The 19,133-nt window shown below is 39.2% G+C and overlaps 2 protein-coding genes across 2 annotated transcripts; one reads left to right on the forward strand and one right to left on the reverse strand.

Annotated features, from left to right (window-relative positions):
• Positions 1-1,206: 1,206 nt before the first annotated feature.
• On the forward strand, positions 1,207-2,471 carry LOC103966466 (transcription factor TCP9). The gene has a single exon (XM_009379632.3). It carries the CDS (start codon positions 1,213-1,215, stop codon positions 2,353-2,355), a length of 1,143 nt encoding a protein of 380 aa, XP_009377907.1. The 5' UTR covers positions 1,207-1,212; the 3' UTR covers positions 2,356-2,471.
• A 12,292-nt stretch (positions 2,472-14,763) lies between these two features.
• LOC103966464 (bifunctional dTDP-4-dehydrorhamnose 3,5-epimerase/dTDP-4-dehydrorhamnose reductase) lies at positions 14,764-16,549 on the reverse strand. The gene is made up of 2 exons (XM_009379629.3): positions 15,923-16,549; positions 14,764-15,391 (listed from the first exon to the last, which is right to left on the reverse strand). Exons 1-2 carry the CDS (start codon positions 16,367-16,369, stop codon positions 14,939-14,941), a joined length of 900 nt encoding a protein of 299 aa, XP_009377904.2. The 5' UTR covers positions 16,370-16,549; the 3' UTR covers positions 14,764-14,938.
• Between the last annotated feature and the right edge of the window lie 2,584 nt (positions 16,550-19,133).

Consider the following 19,133-nt stretch of genomic DNA (forward strand, 5'->3'; position numbering starts at 1 on the left):
AGGGGCGATGGACCACATCGTGCGAGCAGTGGTAGATAGGCGATGCCAAATTGCCAAGTGCCGACCAACACCGGTGAAAAATCCATTCAAATGCAGCAAAGCAATTTTCCAGACCTTTCCGAACGGCTCCACCTCTGCCTATCCAATTCGTTTTGTGCCGCCCCACTGGAGCACCTTTTATTAGAATAGGTTAATGTCAAGGAAATTAAATTTATTGATTAAATTTTATAAATTAAATTATCTGTAAGTTTATGATTGGTTTGTTATTTAAGCGTTGATAAATGTGCTCATTTATATTCGTAACACATTATTTAATTTGCAAATTTAGTCTCTAAATTTAATCTTAATTGCATTACCAATTGGAATAACAACTTATATACAACGGTAATGCTCAGATCTAATAATATATTATTACCGTTCTAATCTAATAATAGATTATTATGTAGAGAAAAATTTGCATATGACAATGGGATGAGGATCCTTTTAGGATTCTTTATGTGAGGATTCTAGAGATCTTCACATACTATCCGTTCATTGTACATCATACATCGTAAAGTCATTTTTCATTAGGTATTGTTTGTATTTAATTTTAAATAAAAAAATACAAAATAATTTACGACTGAACGATATACAAACGACAAATAGGATGTGAGTAATCTTAAAATCCTTACAAAAAGAAGTCTGATGAGATCCAAATCCATGACAGTATATTAATGAACAATAAACACTATATGATAGTGGATAAATTTTTTATTGGGACGGAAACACGGAGATACAGCACGTGTTTTTATGTAAGTTGTGAAATTTTTTATTTTTTTAAGTTATTAACTTTTTAATATACATCACATTATTAGTATAATGATATATAGTGTACCATTCCATTTTCTAGTCCCACTGAAAAATCTCGCATCGTGTTTGTGAAATTTGCAGATATAAAAAATCAAAAATAGTGGGGCAGTGATGCGTGTGGGGCGGGGGGCCTCCATTCTTTTGATTTCTTCTCTTTCCGTTATATTTCTATATTTTACAGTTCGATCCCATTCTTCCTTCTTCGCGTGTTTGGATATTGGATAATATAGAACGGGAGAAAAAGAAACTGATCAAAACCCTTATCATTTTCTCGCAGTTTCTCGGCAACCAAACACTCCAATTCTCTCTCAAAGTTTCCTTCGATACAAATATTTTCCGTTTCTTCTGATTCAGTTTGCAAGAATGACGTCGTATTTGGAGGATCAGGACGACGACGGAGGTGCCTCTGATCTCAGCACCAGCACCGGAGACCCGGGAGACAACGACCATACCAACGGAGACGGTGTCGTTTCGACGCAACCCAACTACGAAGAAACGACGGAGCTCCATTCGCTGAAGGAGGAGCCCATTGACTCCGACCCACAACAACCGCCGCAGGGTCACCCCATCGGAATGCTCCCGGACACGATGCAAATGCCCATGCCCATGTCCGTACAGCTACCCGTCTCTGCCCCGACCCGACGATCCTCCACCAAGGACCGCCATACGAAAGTTGAGGGCCGCGGCCGGCGGATCAGAATACCCGCTACCTGCGCTGCCAGGATCTTCCAGCTGACACGGGAACTCGGCCACAAGTCCGACGGAGAAACCGTCCGTTGGCTGCTAGAACACGCCGAGCAAGCCATCATTGAAGCCACAGGCACCGGGACCGTTCCCGCCATCGCCGTCTCCGTTGGCGGGACACTCAAGATACCCACCACCTCATCCATGTCGGTCGAGGATAACTCCTCACCAACCTCCGCAACCAAGAAGCGAAAACGCCCCTCCAATTCCGAATTCATGGACGTGAGAAAGGACGCCGTGTCGCAGTCGTCGGGCCTTGCTCCGGTAAGTCCCACCGCTCCACAAGGTCTTGTTCCGGTGTGGGCAGTGGGCGGCGCCGGGTTGATCGTTCCGGCAAATGCGTTCTGGATGGGCCCGGTGGGGTCGGGGGCGGCACCTTCTGGTCCACAACCGCAGATATGGGCCCTATCTCCGACGATGACGCCGGTTTTTAACATGGTGGGAGCAGCCCGGCCCATATCGAGTTTCGTAGTGAACAGCGGAGGAGGAGCAGGAGGAGTGGAGGTTCGGGCTCCGTCTCCAGCGCTGTCGAACTCGGCGGCGAGTACGAGCACGGTGGGAGCGAGGGCAGCGAAGAGGTCGTCAACGACAATGGCGCCGCCGAGCGTGAGCTCCTCGAGCAACAACAGTAACGGCAGCGGAAGCGGCGCGACGACCAAGACTCAGATGCTGAGGGATTTTTCTCTGGAAATTTACGATAAGCAGGAGTTGAAGTTCATGGATCAACCCGTTGGACCGGCACATCAACAACAGACCCAGTGAAATTGAACCTAAACCGGTTCACGTCCGATTGAGTGATTTAGTTAGTTTTTGTTCCGAAAATTCAGATGTGAATGATTTGTGTTTTTATTTTGTGGTTTAATTTCGATTTAGCGATATTATTTTCTCAAACAAATTTTAAAAAATGCATGCAAAAATAATTGTCGACGCAAATGAATGCCGCGATGGGTTGGAGTTAATGAGTTGCAGAGGCGGAGGTGGGACTAACTATCTGTGTTTTTGCCTTTTGGACAACCATTTTTTTGCGGGACGACCGTACGCACATGTGCTAAAATTTCATTTTAGTTTGCTATTATTTTCATTGAAAAAATCGATATCGATAATAATATTCGATATATATGTAGATATTTTTACAAATTTACATATCGATATTTTTAACACTACTGATATTTTCAACAATGGTTACGTTCCATTGTTATCGCTGTTGGGATGTGTGAAACACGCTCCTTGTGAGGGCGTTGATAATGAAGGAGCATCAACGAGAGAGATGTGATCCCCGTGGATGGTGGGCCATCGTTGAAGTTGTCAAACATCAATGGTTGGGCGAGGAGGTCGCGTGCACCGAGGGAGGTGGTGGGGGTGGGGTTGGCGGGGTCCATTCGTTACACTTGGAGATTATATGTTTACTGGGCCCACATTTGCACTCTTCCAAGTTGGGTTGGTTGCCCCGATCGAGATGGGGAGGGCACACAGATTGGGGTCCACTCCCCTTCACCTCCTTTCATCAACCACATTTGTATGGGGCCCTTCCGTCCTACTATGGACGGCTCATATGTCTGGTGGCCCATCTCTAATATTTTGTTTGTTTTGATATCTTCTAATTGATGAATGATTATGAACCGTTGATCTACAAATCCATGTTCACTATATAATCATGATCGATGAGTGATTGTAAATGATGTTTACATCAACAATTTAGAACTTGTTTGAATGTACTTTTGAAAATGTTGAAAGCGTTTTTGGAGAAAAAGATTAAAAGTGTTTTCGAGGAAAATGCTATTTGAATCAATCTTTAGTAAAAGTGCAAGTGAATTCTAGAAAAACACTTAAAGTGTTTTCTGTAACAAGCACATAACTGGTGCTTCTTACAAGAAGTACTTCAAGTATTTTTTAAAACCAAAACTATTTTCTCTAAAAGCAATTTCAGTTACTTTAAAAACGCTTCTAAACGAACCATTAGAGTCACTGAAGCACTTAGTGACTGAACATAGCATTTATCTATTAGGAAAAGGACTTTCATGCGTGAGAATAACTAACGTAGCATATTGTGTCCATGATGTCATATGTGAACTTGTGCATGTAGTTTTCTATACTCTATGATGGATGATGACCAGATCATGTTGATAATTTTAATCTTGAGTTCACAGAGAAAAATGAAGGGGAGTGATTTTTGCATACTATTTTTACCTTCTAGGCTGCTACAAAGTTTCATTCAACTGCGATTCTTGATTTTATTTTGATTTTGTTCAATTTAATACTATTTTTGAAAATGAAAAACAAAAAAAGGATAATTCCTCTCATACATTACATGTTTTACTAATCGTGGCACTCATGTAGGAGCGATTTCTTTCCAAATAAGGGCGTCATAACGTATAACTGTCACTGAGACGTTGTGATACCTCTAAGGGTTCGTTTAGTGAATTAGATGAGATTGAGCCTTAGAAATATGATTGAATTGATAGAGATGTGTTACATAACCCAAGTGTGTGGTTGGATTACATAACCCATCATATTTCCTTTATTTTGGGTTTGTAGTCAATCCAGTTTGTGTCACAATTTTAGTCTCTTTATGGCCTGGTGGCTTTGTGTTTCACATGAGTTCCACGGGGTCGGCAGTTTGACCGGCCCAAGAAGAAAGGAATAAAAAAAAAGTGTTACAATTTTACTCACCAAAACATTGGCTAAGTTACAAGTCTTATTTAACTTTTATGATCGAAGATAATTAATCGACATGAGGAATTAGAGGAGGCCTTAATTAGTTCATCTCCTAGGAATTCTTGTTTCGTTATCCAACCCAAGGTATGAAACTGAACTCTATATCGATAGAGATGCTTTGATATATAGGATACCGACCTAGCTTTATTAAATTATGCCCTCAAATTGCTTCATTATTAGATTATGCCCTTGCAAATTGATTAGGTACGCAGTTGGGCACATAATAATAAATTAAAAAAAAAAAAAAAAAAAACTAGAGTTCATATATTGTAATATGTGGTTCGTTCTTTTTTCTTTTTTCTTTTAATTAAACCAGGGCAATGGTGAAAATATAAGGAATAATTGGAGACATGGAAATATGACATTAGCTTACTATTAATTAAAGAAATACATTAATTTTGTACCTAATGAACAAAACATTAACTTAATACTTAGTTTAAATAATTTAATTTAAGTAAATAAATAATTTTATGTTTCAGCTTAGATTAATAGTTATTTAATTTTCTACTGTAGACATTTAAAATATTTTCTAAACCATAGATTATATACTTTTAACCTAAATAGGTTTTTGAGTAAAAATGATATTCCACCCAAAAGGTCCAAAATTTCCCTTTCTTCTTGCAAAATTCCGTTTGGAGTTCATGCTGCACAGCAGCATTTAATTTGGTGGGCCATCTTTACCACTTTAATTGTCCAAGAGGTCTACCATTTCAATACCTATACAGTCCTTATATGTGGGTTCATATACAATAAGTATTCAGTGAGTTCCTATACTTTAAGGATTTACTTTCTGACCAATTAGATATTCATTTTGTTCCTATATTTGATTTATATTCACTTTATATGGTGGTTGTCCCTATATAAGGACTTCATTGGAGATGCTCTAACGACTGCATGCATGGTGGTCTTTTATACTTGATACCCAAGTTAGTCTTCACTATTTTCAATACACATTGTTTTTGTTTTTATTTTTTGAACAATTTGAATACACATTGTTAAGAAACATATTCTATACAGTTACTTTTGTTGGATTTGGCATTAAATCAACATGCCTAAACTAAAAAGGATTAGGATATCTAGGACGCAAGATATTTGGATTTGTGTTTCCTAGTTGATTTGGGATTTGGTTTAAGTATAGGTTTGGTTTCTTATATTCTAGGAACTTTGTGTAAACCTAGGACATCTATTAGTATAAATAGATGGATGTGGGATAGAGTTTTGTGTGTGAGTGTTTTTGAGAGGCATAAGTTTGTATACTTATGTTGACCCTAAAAACTACCAAGCCTACGTGGCACGCATGCTGAGTAATTAATGAGCTAACTATGTCATTCGGTTGTGTGTGGGGCATGCCAACTCGTCGGTTGAGCTCAGCCGGGGAGTAAAATGTGTTAATGTTGCGTTGAGCACGCTGCTAACTTCTTAATCTTGTGACTGCGGCCAAGAAAGGAACACGCCTTGACCTTCGGGTTCTAGAGCCTGAAGACAAGGCTGCTAGTTTTGCGAAGTTCAATATAAAATTCGGCTTTCAATGTGCCAAATGTAGTAACCTGTAACACCTCACTTCGCTAAGAAGGGTTAATGAGATGACCTCTGCCAATAAGGATTCGAAAATCCTTCTCGACCTGAGACTTGGATAGATAACCAGTTGGCCTCAACGCAGTGCTGTTTATCCAAACTGAAGGTGCTCTACGGTCAGCTGATTCTACAACAACAGTGTTGTTTATCCAAACTGAAGATATGTTGGCGGAAAAAGAAAATAAAAATCTCAAGGTTGTTGAAAGGTTTCGCGTAGAGTAGGAGTTTGCGCAGGGCAGTTTGTGTGTTGAATTGGAAAGGATCTCCCTCTGTTGCAGAGCACTTGTATTTATAGTATTCATATTTTCTGCTTGACACGGGCTGATAATTTTGTAAAGTCCAACTGCAACTCAAACTTGCAGAAAGAAAATTGATCCGTGTCAGAAGGCTATCTTTCAAACCGATATCTGTGCCTTCTCAAACAAAACAAAAGCCTATCAAGGCTAATCACATCATCATCCGAACTCCATCAGTAACCTTGCTTTATCCCATTAAGAGTCCCAATGTGACTATAAAGCCTTATTTTTCCATGGTGTCTGTCCAGGTGCAACCATACATGCAAAGTAAATTACAATTTAATTGCAATATCAGCTAATCACTTAAGATACCATCTTCCACCAAGTACCACTTTGTATCAGGAGTCCTAATGATGCATGACTCACGTGGCCAAAGCAATACCACAAAAGAGAAACATATTCTCTAGTATCCTATTTTGCATGCCTACACACTGTGCTCTAGATAACTGTATAGATAATTTTAATATATCTTTTAAGAGATAAATATATGATTAAAAATCATAATGTTATCCTTTAAATAATAATTAAAAAAATTATCTTAGCAAATCCAATAGTTTAGAATTCGCTCATTCAACAGCCTCGATCACTCGGGCCGATTGTGTAATTTTAGGTCCAAACAACTTGAGAACACTTTGTGTTTGTGAGTTCTCTTGTATTTGTTGGTAATTAATAAAGCTTCCGTTGTTAGAGAGGTACTCCTATATTGGAGGAACTCTGAAATCGTTGTGTTTTGTTTGTTGCTTGATTGGTTTTTGGTTTAGTTTATAACAACTTTTATTGCCATTCTAGAATTATTTGAGTATAAGGCTGTCTTCAACAGTGGGTGGGAAAAAAAAAAAAAAAACTCAAATTTGGGGTCCAAATCATCTACGTGGGCGAGCGCACAACAAGCAATCTTTCAATAGTTGAGATTGGCATATAGTAAAGACCCTTATTTTAAATATATATTATACATAGTAATTAAAACTATTTGCCATTTATAAGGGTGGAGTATTTTTGAGAAATCACCAATGTGTATTATATAGTTTTTTTTTTACTAGATTATATTTTATTATTATATTTGTCTTATAATGTATTAATTTCCTAAGGTAACCATTAGTAGGGAAAATGATCATCGTCGGAATTTTTTTTTTGGAGATCCCGTGAGCGTGACTGTTCATGATAAATTGTGCGATCGGAAAATATTTCAAAATTTCAAATTTAAAATTAAATATAAATAGTACCTAACGAAAACTAATTGCACGGTGTACAATAAATGGCCACGATTATGGGATCACCAAGAAAAGGATCCGGCAAGGATCCTTTTCCCTTTAGTAGTGCTTACTAAGTGCCCATTAAGTTTATGGATGAGGATGGCTGGGGTGTCGCCAGCAAGGTGCTCCAAGTGCTTTTTCAGTACTCTAGGAAGCTGTTGCCTTCTCCGACTATAAATAGGGAGTTGCACCCGCAATTTTTTTTTCAGACATTAGTATCTTGCGGGGAAGAGAGAGAGAGAGAGAAAGGAGAAACTAGAAATTGGTGGTGGCATGTGTGGTACCATATAGAATTGGAACTAGGTTTTCAAAGGAAGAGGAAGATAAAGAATTGGACTATGAATCGATGAATCCAGTCCTCTGTATTCGTTTGGTTTTATATGTAAAAGGATTGAAGGGGATATCTTAATAGAAGCAATCAGCCTTGATTCGGAATGACAACTTAGCCTGGTATGGGTTGATTTATTGTGTGATTCTCTTTATAGTATGGAACCTACAGTATAGTTAACGATTCTCAGCTCACTTCATTCTTCCACACTTAGTTTTGTATCAATCTTTCTTATTACTTGCAGTCGCTGTTATAAAAATCCCCGCCTAGGAGCTAGGCAGTTGGGCACCGCTCCGATTAATGGTGGCATGTGTGGTACCATATAGACCTGTTGAGACACTTGCCTAAACCGCCTAGGCACCCGCCTAGCTGCCCAGACTCGCCTAGGCACCCCCAGATTGCGACTCACTTAGACAGAAAATAGATACTTTCATTTTGCATTTTATTTTTTTAATAATTGTAAGAAACTTGTTGAATACTTAAATTAATACACATTATATGCATATTCCCTATGTTTTATTATGTTCCAAAACTTCCTAATATATTTTAAGTATAAACATACACTTATTTAACGAAACTATAAATTTACTTAAATCCGCCTAGTCCGCCTAGGCGTTAGGCCCTAGCTCGTTGTCTGACTAGCAACTAACGCTCAGCGTCTTTTAGAACCTTGCTTTATTATAATACTATCATCAACTCATTATCATATCCGAACACATTCATATGCTAGATTAGAAAACATAAACTCACTTAATGAACTTCCAACAATCTTAACCTCATTTCTTTTTTTCACCTGAAAACAATCACACTACGGTTCACCAAAGACTTACCTTTTATTTCACATCTGTTTATTCTCACAGCACAAGGAAAACATTTAAAAAAAAACACAACAACCCCAAACTACATTACGTTAATAAAAGCACTTTGGTGGTACTTATTCATTCATTATCCACTACACATCTGATAGAACATCTCCTATGTGATTCCAAAGGTGTTCAATCAAATCATTTTGAAGAGTGTGGTGAGCATCTGCATTTCAAATCCTATTATGCCAATCCATATACTTTACCAATTTATGCCTATTGTGGTGGGTTGTGGCCATAGTCATACTTCACTCTCACAACATGATCATACACATACTCACTTTCATCTTCTGTTTCCCTCATACTCATTCTCATGAATCATATAGTGCAATATTATGCACGTCATCATGATTGACTGTAGGTCGGTTGGTGCGCATAGATGGCAAGGCCCTTTAATAATTGACCATCAAGCATGAGTCTTTTGAAGGCTCTCTCCGCATCTTTCCTATACGCTTCTCATTTTTTTGGCAAAAAGTTTTGTCTTGCATGTATTAGGTGAAGGAATTGTTTTCACAAGTGTAGCCCAACTTGGGTATATACCATCTTCCAAGTAATAACCCAATATGTAAGGAATACTATTAACCATATTGGCTACCTATGGTGCAAAACCTTAACAACCTCATCAAATAGAGGAGATTTGACCAACACATTGATGTTGTTGAGTGATTCGAGTGATCCAAAAAACACAGGCCATATCTAAGTATCGTAAGATGCCACAGCCTCAAGAACCACAGTCAGCCTACCATGGTTCCTAGTAAATTGGCCACCCTAACCAGAAAGGCAATTCCTCCACTCCTAATGCATGCAATCAAGACCTTCCCATGATGTCCTAGAAAAACCAGACGATCGCCCTTCCTTAGTAACCTTTCAATGTCAGCGGGATTTGGGCGCCGGAGGTACCATTATCCGTAGATCTCTACAATAGCCTTATAGAACTTCATGAAAGCCTCAATAGCTGTGGCTTCTCCACACCCAGGGCCAGTTTCAAATTGATGTACTTTATTTTAAAATTGCTTTTTCTTTGCTTTAAGAATAATTAGTTGCAAAATGAAGCAGTTCAACGTTTGATAAATTGTATTTTTAAAAGTGTTGTGAGTAAGAAAAGGAACATAAAAGCATTTGGTAAATTTTAAAGTAAAAGTGATATAATGGTATATAATGACAAAATGGACATGATAGTGTGGGCAATGACGACGACAATGGTGGTGATGGTAGTGGTGGTGGTGCCAATAAAGGGGTGTGGTGGTTGGGTTGCATAAGTAACAATGGTCGTGGGGGTGGCGACAACAACGATGGTGGCAGTTGTTGTGGTGGTTGTGGTGACAATTGTGTTCATGTTGGTGGTGGCAGTGGTAGCAATGATGGTAGTGGCAGTGGCGGCAACAATAATAGTGAGTTATGGTTTTGGTGGTAGTAGGTAGTAGGTATGGTTGTGGTGGTGGCAACGCGATTGTGGTGTGGTAGTGGTGACAACAATGATGGTGGTAATGGTAACGGTGGTGAAAGAGGTTAGGTTAGTAGTGGTAGGTGGTCGTTGGTCACTTTATGGTGGCTGGTACTTGGCGTTTCCAGGGCAGTTTATTGGTGAAGTAGGTTAAATTGCTTGCTGTCAGGGAGGGGCTCAGGCTTGCATCTCAGTTTGGTTTTCTTCAAGTGCAGGTTGAGACAGATTCTGTTGAAGTTGTTGAGGTGTGTAAGAGTTATCTTGTGGACCTCTCCAACATTGGTTTTATAGTTACTGATATACAGGAGCCATTGACGGAGTTTTTGGAATGTACTTTTTCATATATTCCTTGTGTTTGTAATAGTGTGGCTCATTGCCGTACTAAATTAAGTTTGGTAGAAGGTGCTTTAGTTAATTGGTTTGAGGAACCCCCTAATGCTATTAGGGTGCTTCTCAACCAAGATATGTATGCTCCTTAAGTTATTTTCAATAAAATTATCGTATGTACTTTCAAAAAAGAAGTTAATGAGCGTATTATAGAAATTAAAAATATTCATTGAAGGTTGAAATTGGCTTTTTATTAAAGCAACTTTTAAAAGCAACATGTAGGTTGCTTTTAAAAGCTGCTGTCTGGATACTATTGCTTTTAAAATACGTAGGTTATTTTATTTTTACCAAATACTTTTTTACTGCTTGACTTTTAAGTCAATTAGCTTTTGATGAAAAAAGCAATACCAAATTGAGCCCTAGTATATTGATCGGGTTGAATTAGCTAGGAGGTCGTATGCAAGCTGTTGAAAGATGCTCGTTAGTTTCTGTCCTAACAACAACAACAACATCCTGTTAATGGTTGTCTTCCTCTGTATCGAATACTTCTAGCATCTGAATTCACTTGTCACGACTTGAAAAATGAAATGTTTAAGCAAAAGTATGAGATTTAAGAAGGATGGGTGTGTGCGCGCCTAGAACTCCTTTCGCTTATAAAGAAGGAATTGAAGATAACAAATGTGTAGAAAATCAGACAAGAGAAGATAAAAGAAGATAGGATATCAGAAAAGTAAGAGAAAAAATCTTAAAGATTAGATTTTCAGTATGTAGGACATCTAGACAGATAGTTCACAGTATATTAGAAGTAATTGTGAGATGGACTTCAACAATATCCAACCAAAATATATCTCGACAATTTTTTTTTTTTTTTTTTTTTTGGGAATTTGAATTTTTTTTGCATCAAAATATCTATAAAACTAAAACAAGATAGATTATACAAAAACTAATTCCAAAATTATTGGCAAAAAAAAAAAAAAAAAAGAAAAACAAAGAAAGAAAAAGGTTTAACAAATTATAAAGTTGGGGTGGGAATTATAGGTCCCTTACCCAAAGAGGATAAAACTGACTACTTCGTACGTATAGATGAACAGATTGAAAATACAGAGCTAAATTTTGGGATTTCCATCCTTAGGTTGGAGATTTCCTAAGTAACTTAAAATATAGCCTAAAAAGATTTAGAATCATAATCTGATTCTCCTAATATTCTCTGGTAAACTTAGCGGGCTAAGACAAACAAGTTTGAAAAAAAACAAAAACAAAAAAAAAAAAAAAAAAAAAAAAAGCTACTTGGACAAACTCTCAGTGAGCAGATTGGTCCGCTGATGAACAAAGGGAATAATACTGCTAGAAATTATTATTTGACTGACGAAAATAAATATTAACATCAAGGTCATCTACGTGTTCTCATGTAACCCAATGCGTACTGTCTATGTATTAGGCTTAAATAAAACTTCACGTGAGGGAGCATTGTTAAGGTGAACCACACGTAAAAAAAAAATAAAGGAACCTTTTTTAACACAGTTAAAAAGATTATTTGTGGCATTTCAATCTTATTAAACACCATGTTAGACCTTTGTTTGGAGACAATTACAAAACCAGAAGCATTAAGGACAGGCCTGCCTGCAACTGATTTCTACGAGGGAATTTGCAGTGCAGTCCGACCGGCGAGCAACGACATTGCAATCTTCCAAGTATGTGATTATATAAATACACAATGGAGATCTTACTATCCAGCATATCAACTTGTAAACTTATACTAATTAAGTTGGTTACCAATGGCCAAGGCAACTCTTCTTTGGCTCATCTTAATAGCAACTAATGGAGATGGAACATTTGAGCTTACAGTAAACTCATTGGAGCCCGGTTCTACAATAGTGAAGGAAACTACGACACCACTGACTTCGAATAGCCAAGAGACTCCGAAGGGCATGGAAGCCACACTGCTTCGATTGCTGCAGGCATGGAGGTGCCAGCAGGTTACTTTGGGCTAGCTTCCGGAACTGCCAGAGGCAGTGTCCCCGATTCTAGGATTGCTGTCTACAAAGTTTGCTGGGTATCTGGATGTGCCAGTGCCAGATATCCTTGCAGCATTTGATGATGCAATAGCAGATGGAATCAACTTCACTTGGCTCTGACTTTCCACTCGAATACTTGCTGCTTGGTTTCTGACCTCTGCTGGAAACTCTGGGCCTCTTCCAAAAGCGGTTTCCAGTTATGCACCTCGGATTCTGACAGTCGCTACCAGAACCATTGACAGAGTTTGTTGCGAAAGCATACTTGGGAATGGAGAAATTTACAATGTGAGTTTGACACTGATCTGCACCTTTTATATCTAGCTGTACCATAACAAGTCATCATCGTACTAATACCATACCATTATTGTTCAATGATGTAACGCAGGGAATCTCCGTTAACAGTTTCGACCTTCTTAGGAAGTCGTTTCCCCTAATTATTGGAGGAGATGCTGCAAACTGCTAACTCAGCGATATCAAGCTATTGTATCAATGGAGTCATGAATTCACACAAATTGAAGGGAAAGATTGTTTTCTGCTAAGCCATTGGGACTGGTTTTGGCATCATGGTAGCTGATGGCGCGGGTGCAATTATGGCTGATTCATTTTACACTGATTCTGCATTCAGTTAACCCTTACCAGCAACTCTGATCACCACATGAGGACACAGTGTTTTGGACTATATCAGATCAACAGAGCAAGTATATATAATCTTACACAATTAAAATTCCTTTTTCTGCATCATGTATTTTAATGAAAGAAAACGGACCTGTTTGTTTCAAGAATCCAGTTGCAACAATTCTCGTTGCTGAGACAGAGGAGGACATCATGGCACCGTATGTTGTATTGTTTTCTTCTGGAGGACCCAACCCATAAACCTGGATGTTCCAAGGTGACAAAATTCCAAATGAATGTCATGATTTTCATTTTTGTCATCGCTTAAATGGCTTTTAACTATGCTTCTGAACACGTTATATGCTGATTAGTTGAGATAAATGATGTACAGTTTAATCTCACTGCCCTTGGTGCTGATATACTTGCTGCTTGGTCTCCCATGGCACCGCCATCCACTGACTTCCATGACACCAGGGGTGTCGATTATAACATAATTTCATGGACTTCCATGTCTGTCCTCATGCTAGCGGTGCTGCTGCATATGTCAAGACTGCCCAGCCAAAATGGTCGCTGCCGCACTAAAATCTGCCCTAATGACTACATGTATGAACAGTCATATAAACACTAGTTTTTGTTTTTCTGGAAACTAACCAGTTCCTGTTATTTTCGACATGCCTCTCTCTATTAAGCTACTACCTTTTGTTTTTCCCATGAAATGAATAGCTCATGTCATGGACCCAAACAAACACAATGAACTCGAATTTGCTTACCGGTCTGGTCACATCAACCCTCTGAAAGCAGTCAAACATGGGCTCGTCTTTGATCTATCTGAGGCAGACGACGTGCATTTCCACTGCAAACAGGGTTACAACAGCACCACATTAAAGCTTATCACCAGTGACAATGGCCCTTGCAGTTGAAGATGGCCAGCCAATTAATGCTGTCTTGACTGAAACCGTCACCAATGTTGGCTCCCAAAACTCGGTCTATTCCATCATCAATGTGGGATCTGAGTTACGCGACTCCAGCATTTCTGTAACACCATAATTGCTGAATTTTTCGGCAGTTGGCAAGAAAAAATTCTTTACCATGAAGGTACGTAGTCTGCCACTGTCACAGCACCCAATCGTATCTGATTCAATCGTATTGACTGATGGGTCCATGTAGTGAGAAGCCCAATTGTTATATATACAATCCTCCCTGGTGCTGCTTTTTACTCCTCCATACCTGAGAAAACGCCAAGCTTCAAAGGCTCTTCTCTGTACGACATAAATGGGTTCCTCAGCAGCAGCCAACTACCAATTTCTTTCAAATCATAGCAGCAACTCCGTCGGAGTGACCTCAAAACCCGTTTCACTCTGTACTGCCACCAAATGATTTCTTTGTAAGCCAATTCTTTTCGGAGTAAACTCAACTCAAAACCCGTTTCACTCTGCACCTGCCTGAACAAGATTGAAATAAAACAGAACAGGATATCTATGGTTGTATATGGCGCTATCTTACTCTTTCGACACAATGCTAGTACAACCAGGGACACTCGGACGGTAAATCACAGTTAAAAATATAACAAAAATAGCTCCAGGCGACAAACTTTACTGCCAACAAGTAAATTATCAAGGACTAAACTTTATTTCAGTCGCAACATTGATCACACTAATTAACAGAATCAAAAGACTAAACTGGAGCTCGTCAAATTCAAATGCGATAAATACATTATCAATAACTTAAGGAAGAAAAAAAGGTTTGAGCTTGGTACAAACTTGCAACTAGTTTATTGATCGAGTTATTTCAAAGACAACATTCCAATACAAACAAGGCAGACGTGAATGCCACCCGGAAGCTGTATAATGGGGAGATCACATAAACTGAATTCAATTAATAGCAGCATGACAACCAAAAATCCAAACCTAAAAGCTTTTAAGCTGCGGCAGTCTTCTGATTTGGCTTGAAAACGTTCTTGATGAGCGATTCCTTGATCGACAAGAGTTCAGGGAATTCTTTCTTCAATTTCGAGGCGTCGAGCTCATTGTTGCTTCTAGGAGCAACAATCACCTTTGCCTGCTCCTCAAGAGTAAAGTTCTTGTAAGTGAAGCTGGGGTCAATGTATTCCTTGTACATCTCCAAGATCTCGTTGTGGCTGACCACTCCGGGGTTTGTGAAGTTGTAGATTCCGGTGAGGTTTCTCTTTGCCATCTCGATGGAAATGGGGAGGAGTTCGTCCAAGATTGTCATGGAGTTTGGAATGTCGACTACCTTCTCGTATCGAGTGATCTTCGTGATGAAGTTACGGGGGTTGGATAAGTCGGATGAAATCGGCATCCGAACACGCAAAGTACAAACGTTCTCGAAATTGTTGAGCAGATCTTCCACCTTTCAAGTATCATCAAGTACCAAAATTAGCAACTCCCACTTTCTAAGCATTCTTATAGATCAAGTTACACATTTGAAAACTGAAAATTTGTCAATGACATCAAAATTCTACTACAAATTTTACGATATCTCGTAACAAGTTAGTAAGTCCGATTTTGATGGTAAAAAGTTACAAAAGCGAATATTTTTAACAATTAGTTGCATTAGTGGCAAGTCAGAGTTATCAGGCCATGTTCCTCTTTCCGACCACAATCAAACAGACTCACCATCTCGCAGCATCAAATCTGATCCTCCCACATCTTTTTATTTATCAGGAAGCCCCGTCCTTACTACTGGGCCCTTGCTTGCTGTCTTAACCGTTGCAATTAGAAAACACAACATTTGTAATCCAAAAGGTTCACAACATTACAGATCCAACAGTAAAATCTTCGGATCTAAGATACCCAGATGAGATCTTACCAAGGGTAAATACGTAATTACAATGCAAACGTAAATTGGTAAACGTGAAAAGGTAAAATGCGATTGACTCACCATGGCCTTTGTCTTGGAATAGAAAGATCCGATGAAGTTGGGGGTGTCCTCCTCCTTGAACCCGACGCCCGACCCGAGCGGGTGACCCGCATCGTACTCGAAAATGCACCCGGTCGCATAGTTAATGAGGACCAACCCCCGCTCTCTGCATACGTCAGCGAGGGTCAGGGTGCCGACCACGTTGGTCCGGATGGTCTCGACCTTATGGGATTCGCACCAGTCGACGTTGGGGCGGCCGGTGACGCCGGCGGCGTTGAAGACGTGGGTGGGCTTAATATTGGCGATGTCGGCCTCGAGCGAGCTGCGATTCTCGAGGCGGCCGGAGCCGTAGACGTAGTCGATTGATTGGGCGTCGCAGAGCTTGCCGAGGAGGCCGCCTATCCAGCCCGTCCGGCCGTAGATCAGGAACTTGAGCGGCTTCTGGGCGCCATTGGATGGGAAACCCATCAGTGCCAAAACCACAGACCAGAGAGAGAGAGAGAGAGAGAGAACGAGCTGAGGAGTGTTTGAGATTTGGATCTGGGGATTGTGTGAGAAATGGAATGAGTGGTGTGGGTGGTGTATATAGGCAATAGAAAAAGAAGAACACGAGAGACGGGGTGGTCGAATGCGACTGTATCGGACACTGATGGTGTATCTTTAATTCTTTGCCTGAATATTATAGTTGGGTTGGGATGTGGGAGACCCTATAGAACCTTACCATAGACTTCACTTCTTTTTTTCACTTTTGATATTAGTGGAGATTTCGAGTTGACAAGTGATTTCTACCCATATTTTTCTCGTACGTATTTTATGTTTGTTTTTAACAATTAGATTCAATAAATAGAGAATATTAATGAAAGAAAAAGACAAACGTAAGTGTAAAGAATCATTTGCAATTTTTTTGCTTAATAATTTGTTTGTTGCAACTTGGAAGAGAGCAAGAATCGAGCTTTCATTTAATCCAAGAAAGAGAGCGTGAATTATACTTTATGAGTGGAAGGAGGGTAAAGGTAAGTGTTTTACCACTAAAATTTTGATATGATTAGGTCAAATTATATTGTAAATAGGAATTCAAGTATGGGCATTTACCCACTTAGTACTACGATTTAACGGTATTTTTCTTCACTTGTAAGTGAGAGATCTTAGGTTCGATTTTTGCCAAAGACGAATTTAAACTACATTATTGCTAGTCTATTGTGAGGTTGTTGACTACAAAAATTACAAAACCTACGTGGCGCGCAGGCCGAGTAACTAATGAGCTAACTACGTCCTTCGGTTGAATGCGGGGCGTGCCAACTCGTCGGCCGAGCTCGGCCGAGGAGTAAAATGTGATGTCGCGTTAGGTGCGCTATTGACTTCTGTATCTTGCGATTGCGACCGAGGAAGGAACGCTCTCGGCCTCTGGGTTCTATAGCCTGAAGACAAGGCTACTAATTCTACAGAGTTCACAAGTCGTCGGACCCTGATTCGGTCACTGTGATTATATTCGTAAGAGTATAAGCACGCCGAATCGAGACCAAACTATATGGGCACAGGTACTCGAATGTGATGTATGTCTTGATGGTAAACGTAGTTCGGCCGTCGGAATGCCGAACCCTGAAACTTACTTGCGAGTATCCAATCATAAACTCACTCGGCGTCCAATACGCCGAGCAATGCAATTCGTAACACCCAACTATGCCGAAAAGGCTTAGTCAGATGACCTCTACCAACAAAGGTTTGAAAACCCTTCTCGGCCGAGACTTAGATAGATAATCGGTCGACCTCGACGCAGTGCTGTTTATCCAAACTGAAGGTGTTTCTCGGTCGGCTGATTCTGCGGCAGCAGTGCTGTTTATCCAAACTGAAGGTGCTCACCGGTTGCTTCCACAGTGCTGTTTATCCAAACTGAAGGTGTGTCGGCAGGAAAAGAAAAGGAAAAATCTCAAGGTGTTTGAGAGGCTTTGCGCAGGGCAATTGTGTGCTGATGTTTTAGGGGTCCTTTCTATTGCGTAATTTCTTGTATTTATAGCACCTCGCTCCTTGAATCCCATTCTGATTTGGATTGGGAGTCCTTGTCCCATTTCACCTTTAACTCGAACAATCGTAGTCCTACTGGGATTCTGAATTCTCCTCCTTTTGAGGCTTTATCCCTTGCCGGTCGAGAATCCTGGTCGCACCAGGATTTCCTCGACCTTTCCTCATTCATCTGGACTACTTAAGATAGGATCTGGCCGACCCTGCCAGCTGGTCCGGGTTTCATTATTTGGCCCATAGCATGTGTCATTACCTTGGGCCGAGCACATCTTGCTGCTCGGCCCAATCATAATATTTTGGGCCCAAATAGAGGTTTAGCCCACTCTTCTGCCCCTTAATGTAGATAATATCATTTATTCAAAAAAAAAAAAAAAAAGGTACGAGTGTTTTTGTATTTTGTTTTTTGATGGTTGTGTATATTGGTTACAAAAGTTTGATAGTTATTAAATTGAGTTTTACCTATTTCGAAATTAGAATTGTTGTCTTAAATGTAGGCACTTTGACAAGTTGGTTTCCTATTTTTCATTTTTGATCCAAGTGAGTTTTCCAATTTGGTCATTCATTAGTTGATGCATTGTTGTGCCTTCCTTTTCATTGTTGACAAGTTTCAACTGTAAATGCCGATCACGTTAAGAGAGTAAGTATAAAGTAATTAAGGGAAGGTGGCAATAATTTATGGAGATTAAAGGGTCTATTAGAATTTTAAAGGAGTTAAGAAATTTAAAGATATTCAATAAGAATTTTAAAGAATTCAATAAAATCTAAAAAATAAAAACCACATAAATTCATTAACTTTTAAACTTACCGAGCCGACCGTATGTAGTTGTCTAATAGATTTTAGGGGCTTTTGGATCTAGGTCCAAAAACATAGATAGTTTTTAGGACTAAGTCCAGTTATCCAATTACATATTTTGATATCAATTTTGCCCCTTCAGATAAAAATATTTAAATTCTTTAATTTTTTTTATCATTTATTCAGTTTTTAAATTTTGAATATTTAAATACTCAAACTAAAATATTATCTAGTAACTATCTGCTATTTATGAAGAAAACAAAACCGATATAATCTAGTAACTACTTACCTATTGTATAGGAAGAAAAATGCTTTATACCTACAAAGCAAATATAATCTACCTGCAAAACAAAAATAAACTACCTATTGTATTGGAAGAAAAATGCTAGGAACCTACATGGCGGAACATAAAAATATAAA

This window comes from the organism of the source record quoted next, unplaced genomic scaffold (assembly GCF_019419815.1).
Source record: "Pyrus x bretschneideri cultivar Hongxiangsu unplaced genomic scaffold, Pyrus_bretschneideri_v1 Contig14, whole genome shotgun sequence".
Lineage (NCBI taxonomy): Eukaryota > Viridiplantae > Streptophyta > Magnoliopsida > Rosales > Rosaceae > Pyrus > Pyrus x bretschneideri.

Bases quoted from the DNA above. Each gene is read 5' to 3' on its own strand.
- LOC103966466 (XM_009379632.3), top strand. From the start codon at position 1,213: ATGACGTCGTATTTGGAGGATCAGGACGACGACGGAGGTGCCTCTGAT.
- LOC103966464 (XM_009379629.3), bottom strand. From the start codon at position 16,369: ATGGGTTTCCCATCCAATGGCGCCCAGAAGCCGCTCAAGTTCCTGATC. The intron at 15,392-15,922 runs GTGAGTCAATCG...GATACTTGAAAG, and splicing joins ATTCCAAGACAAAGGCCATG to GTGGAAGATCTGCTCAACAA.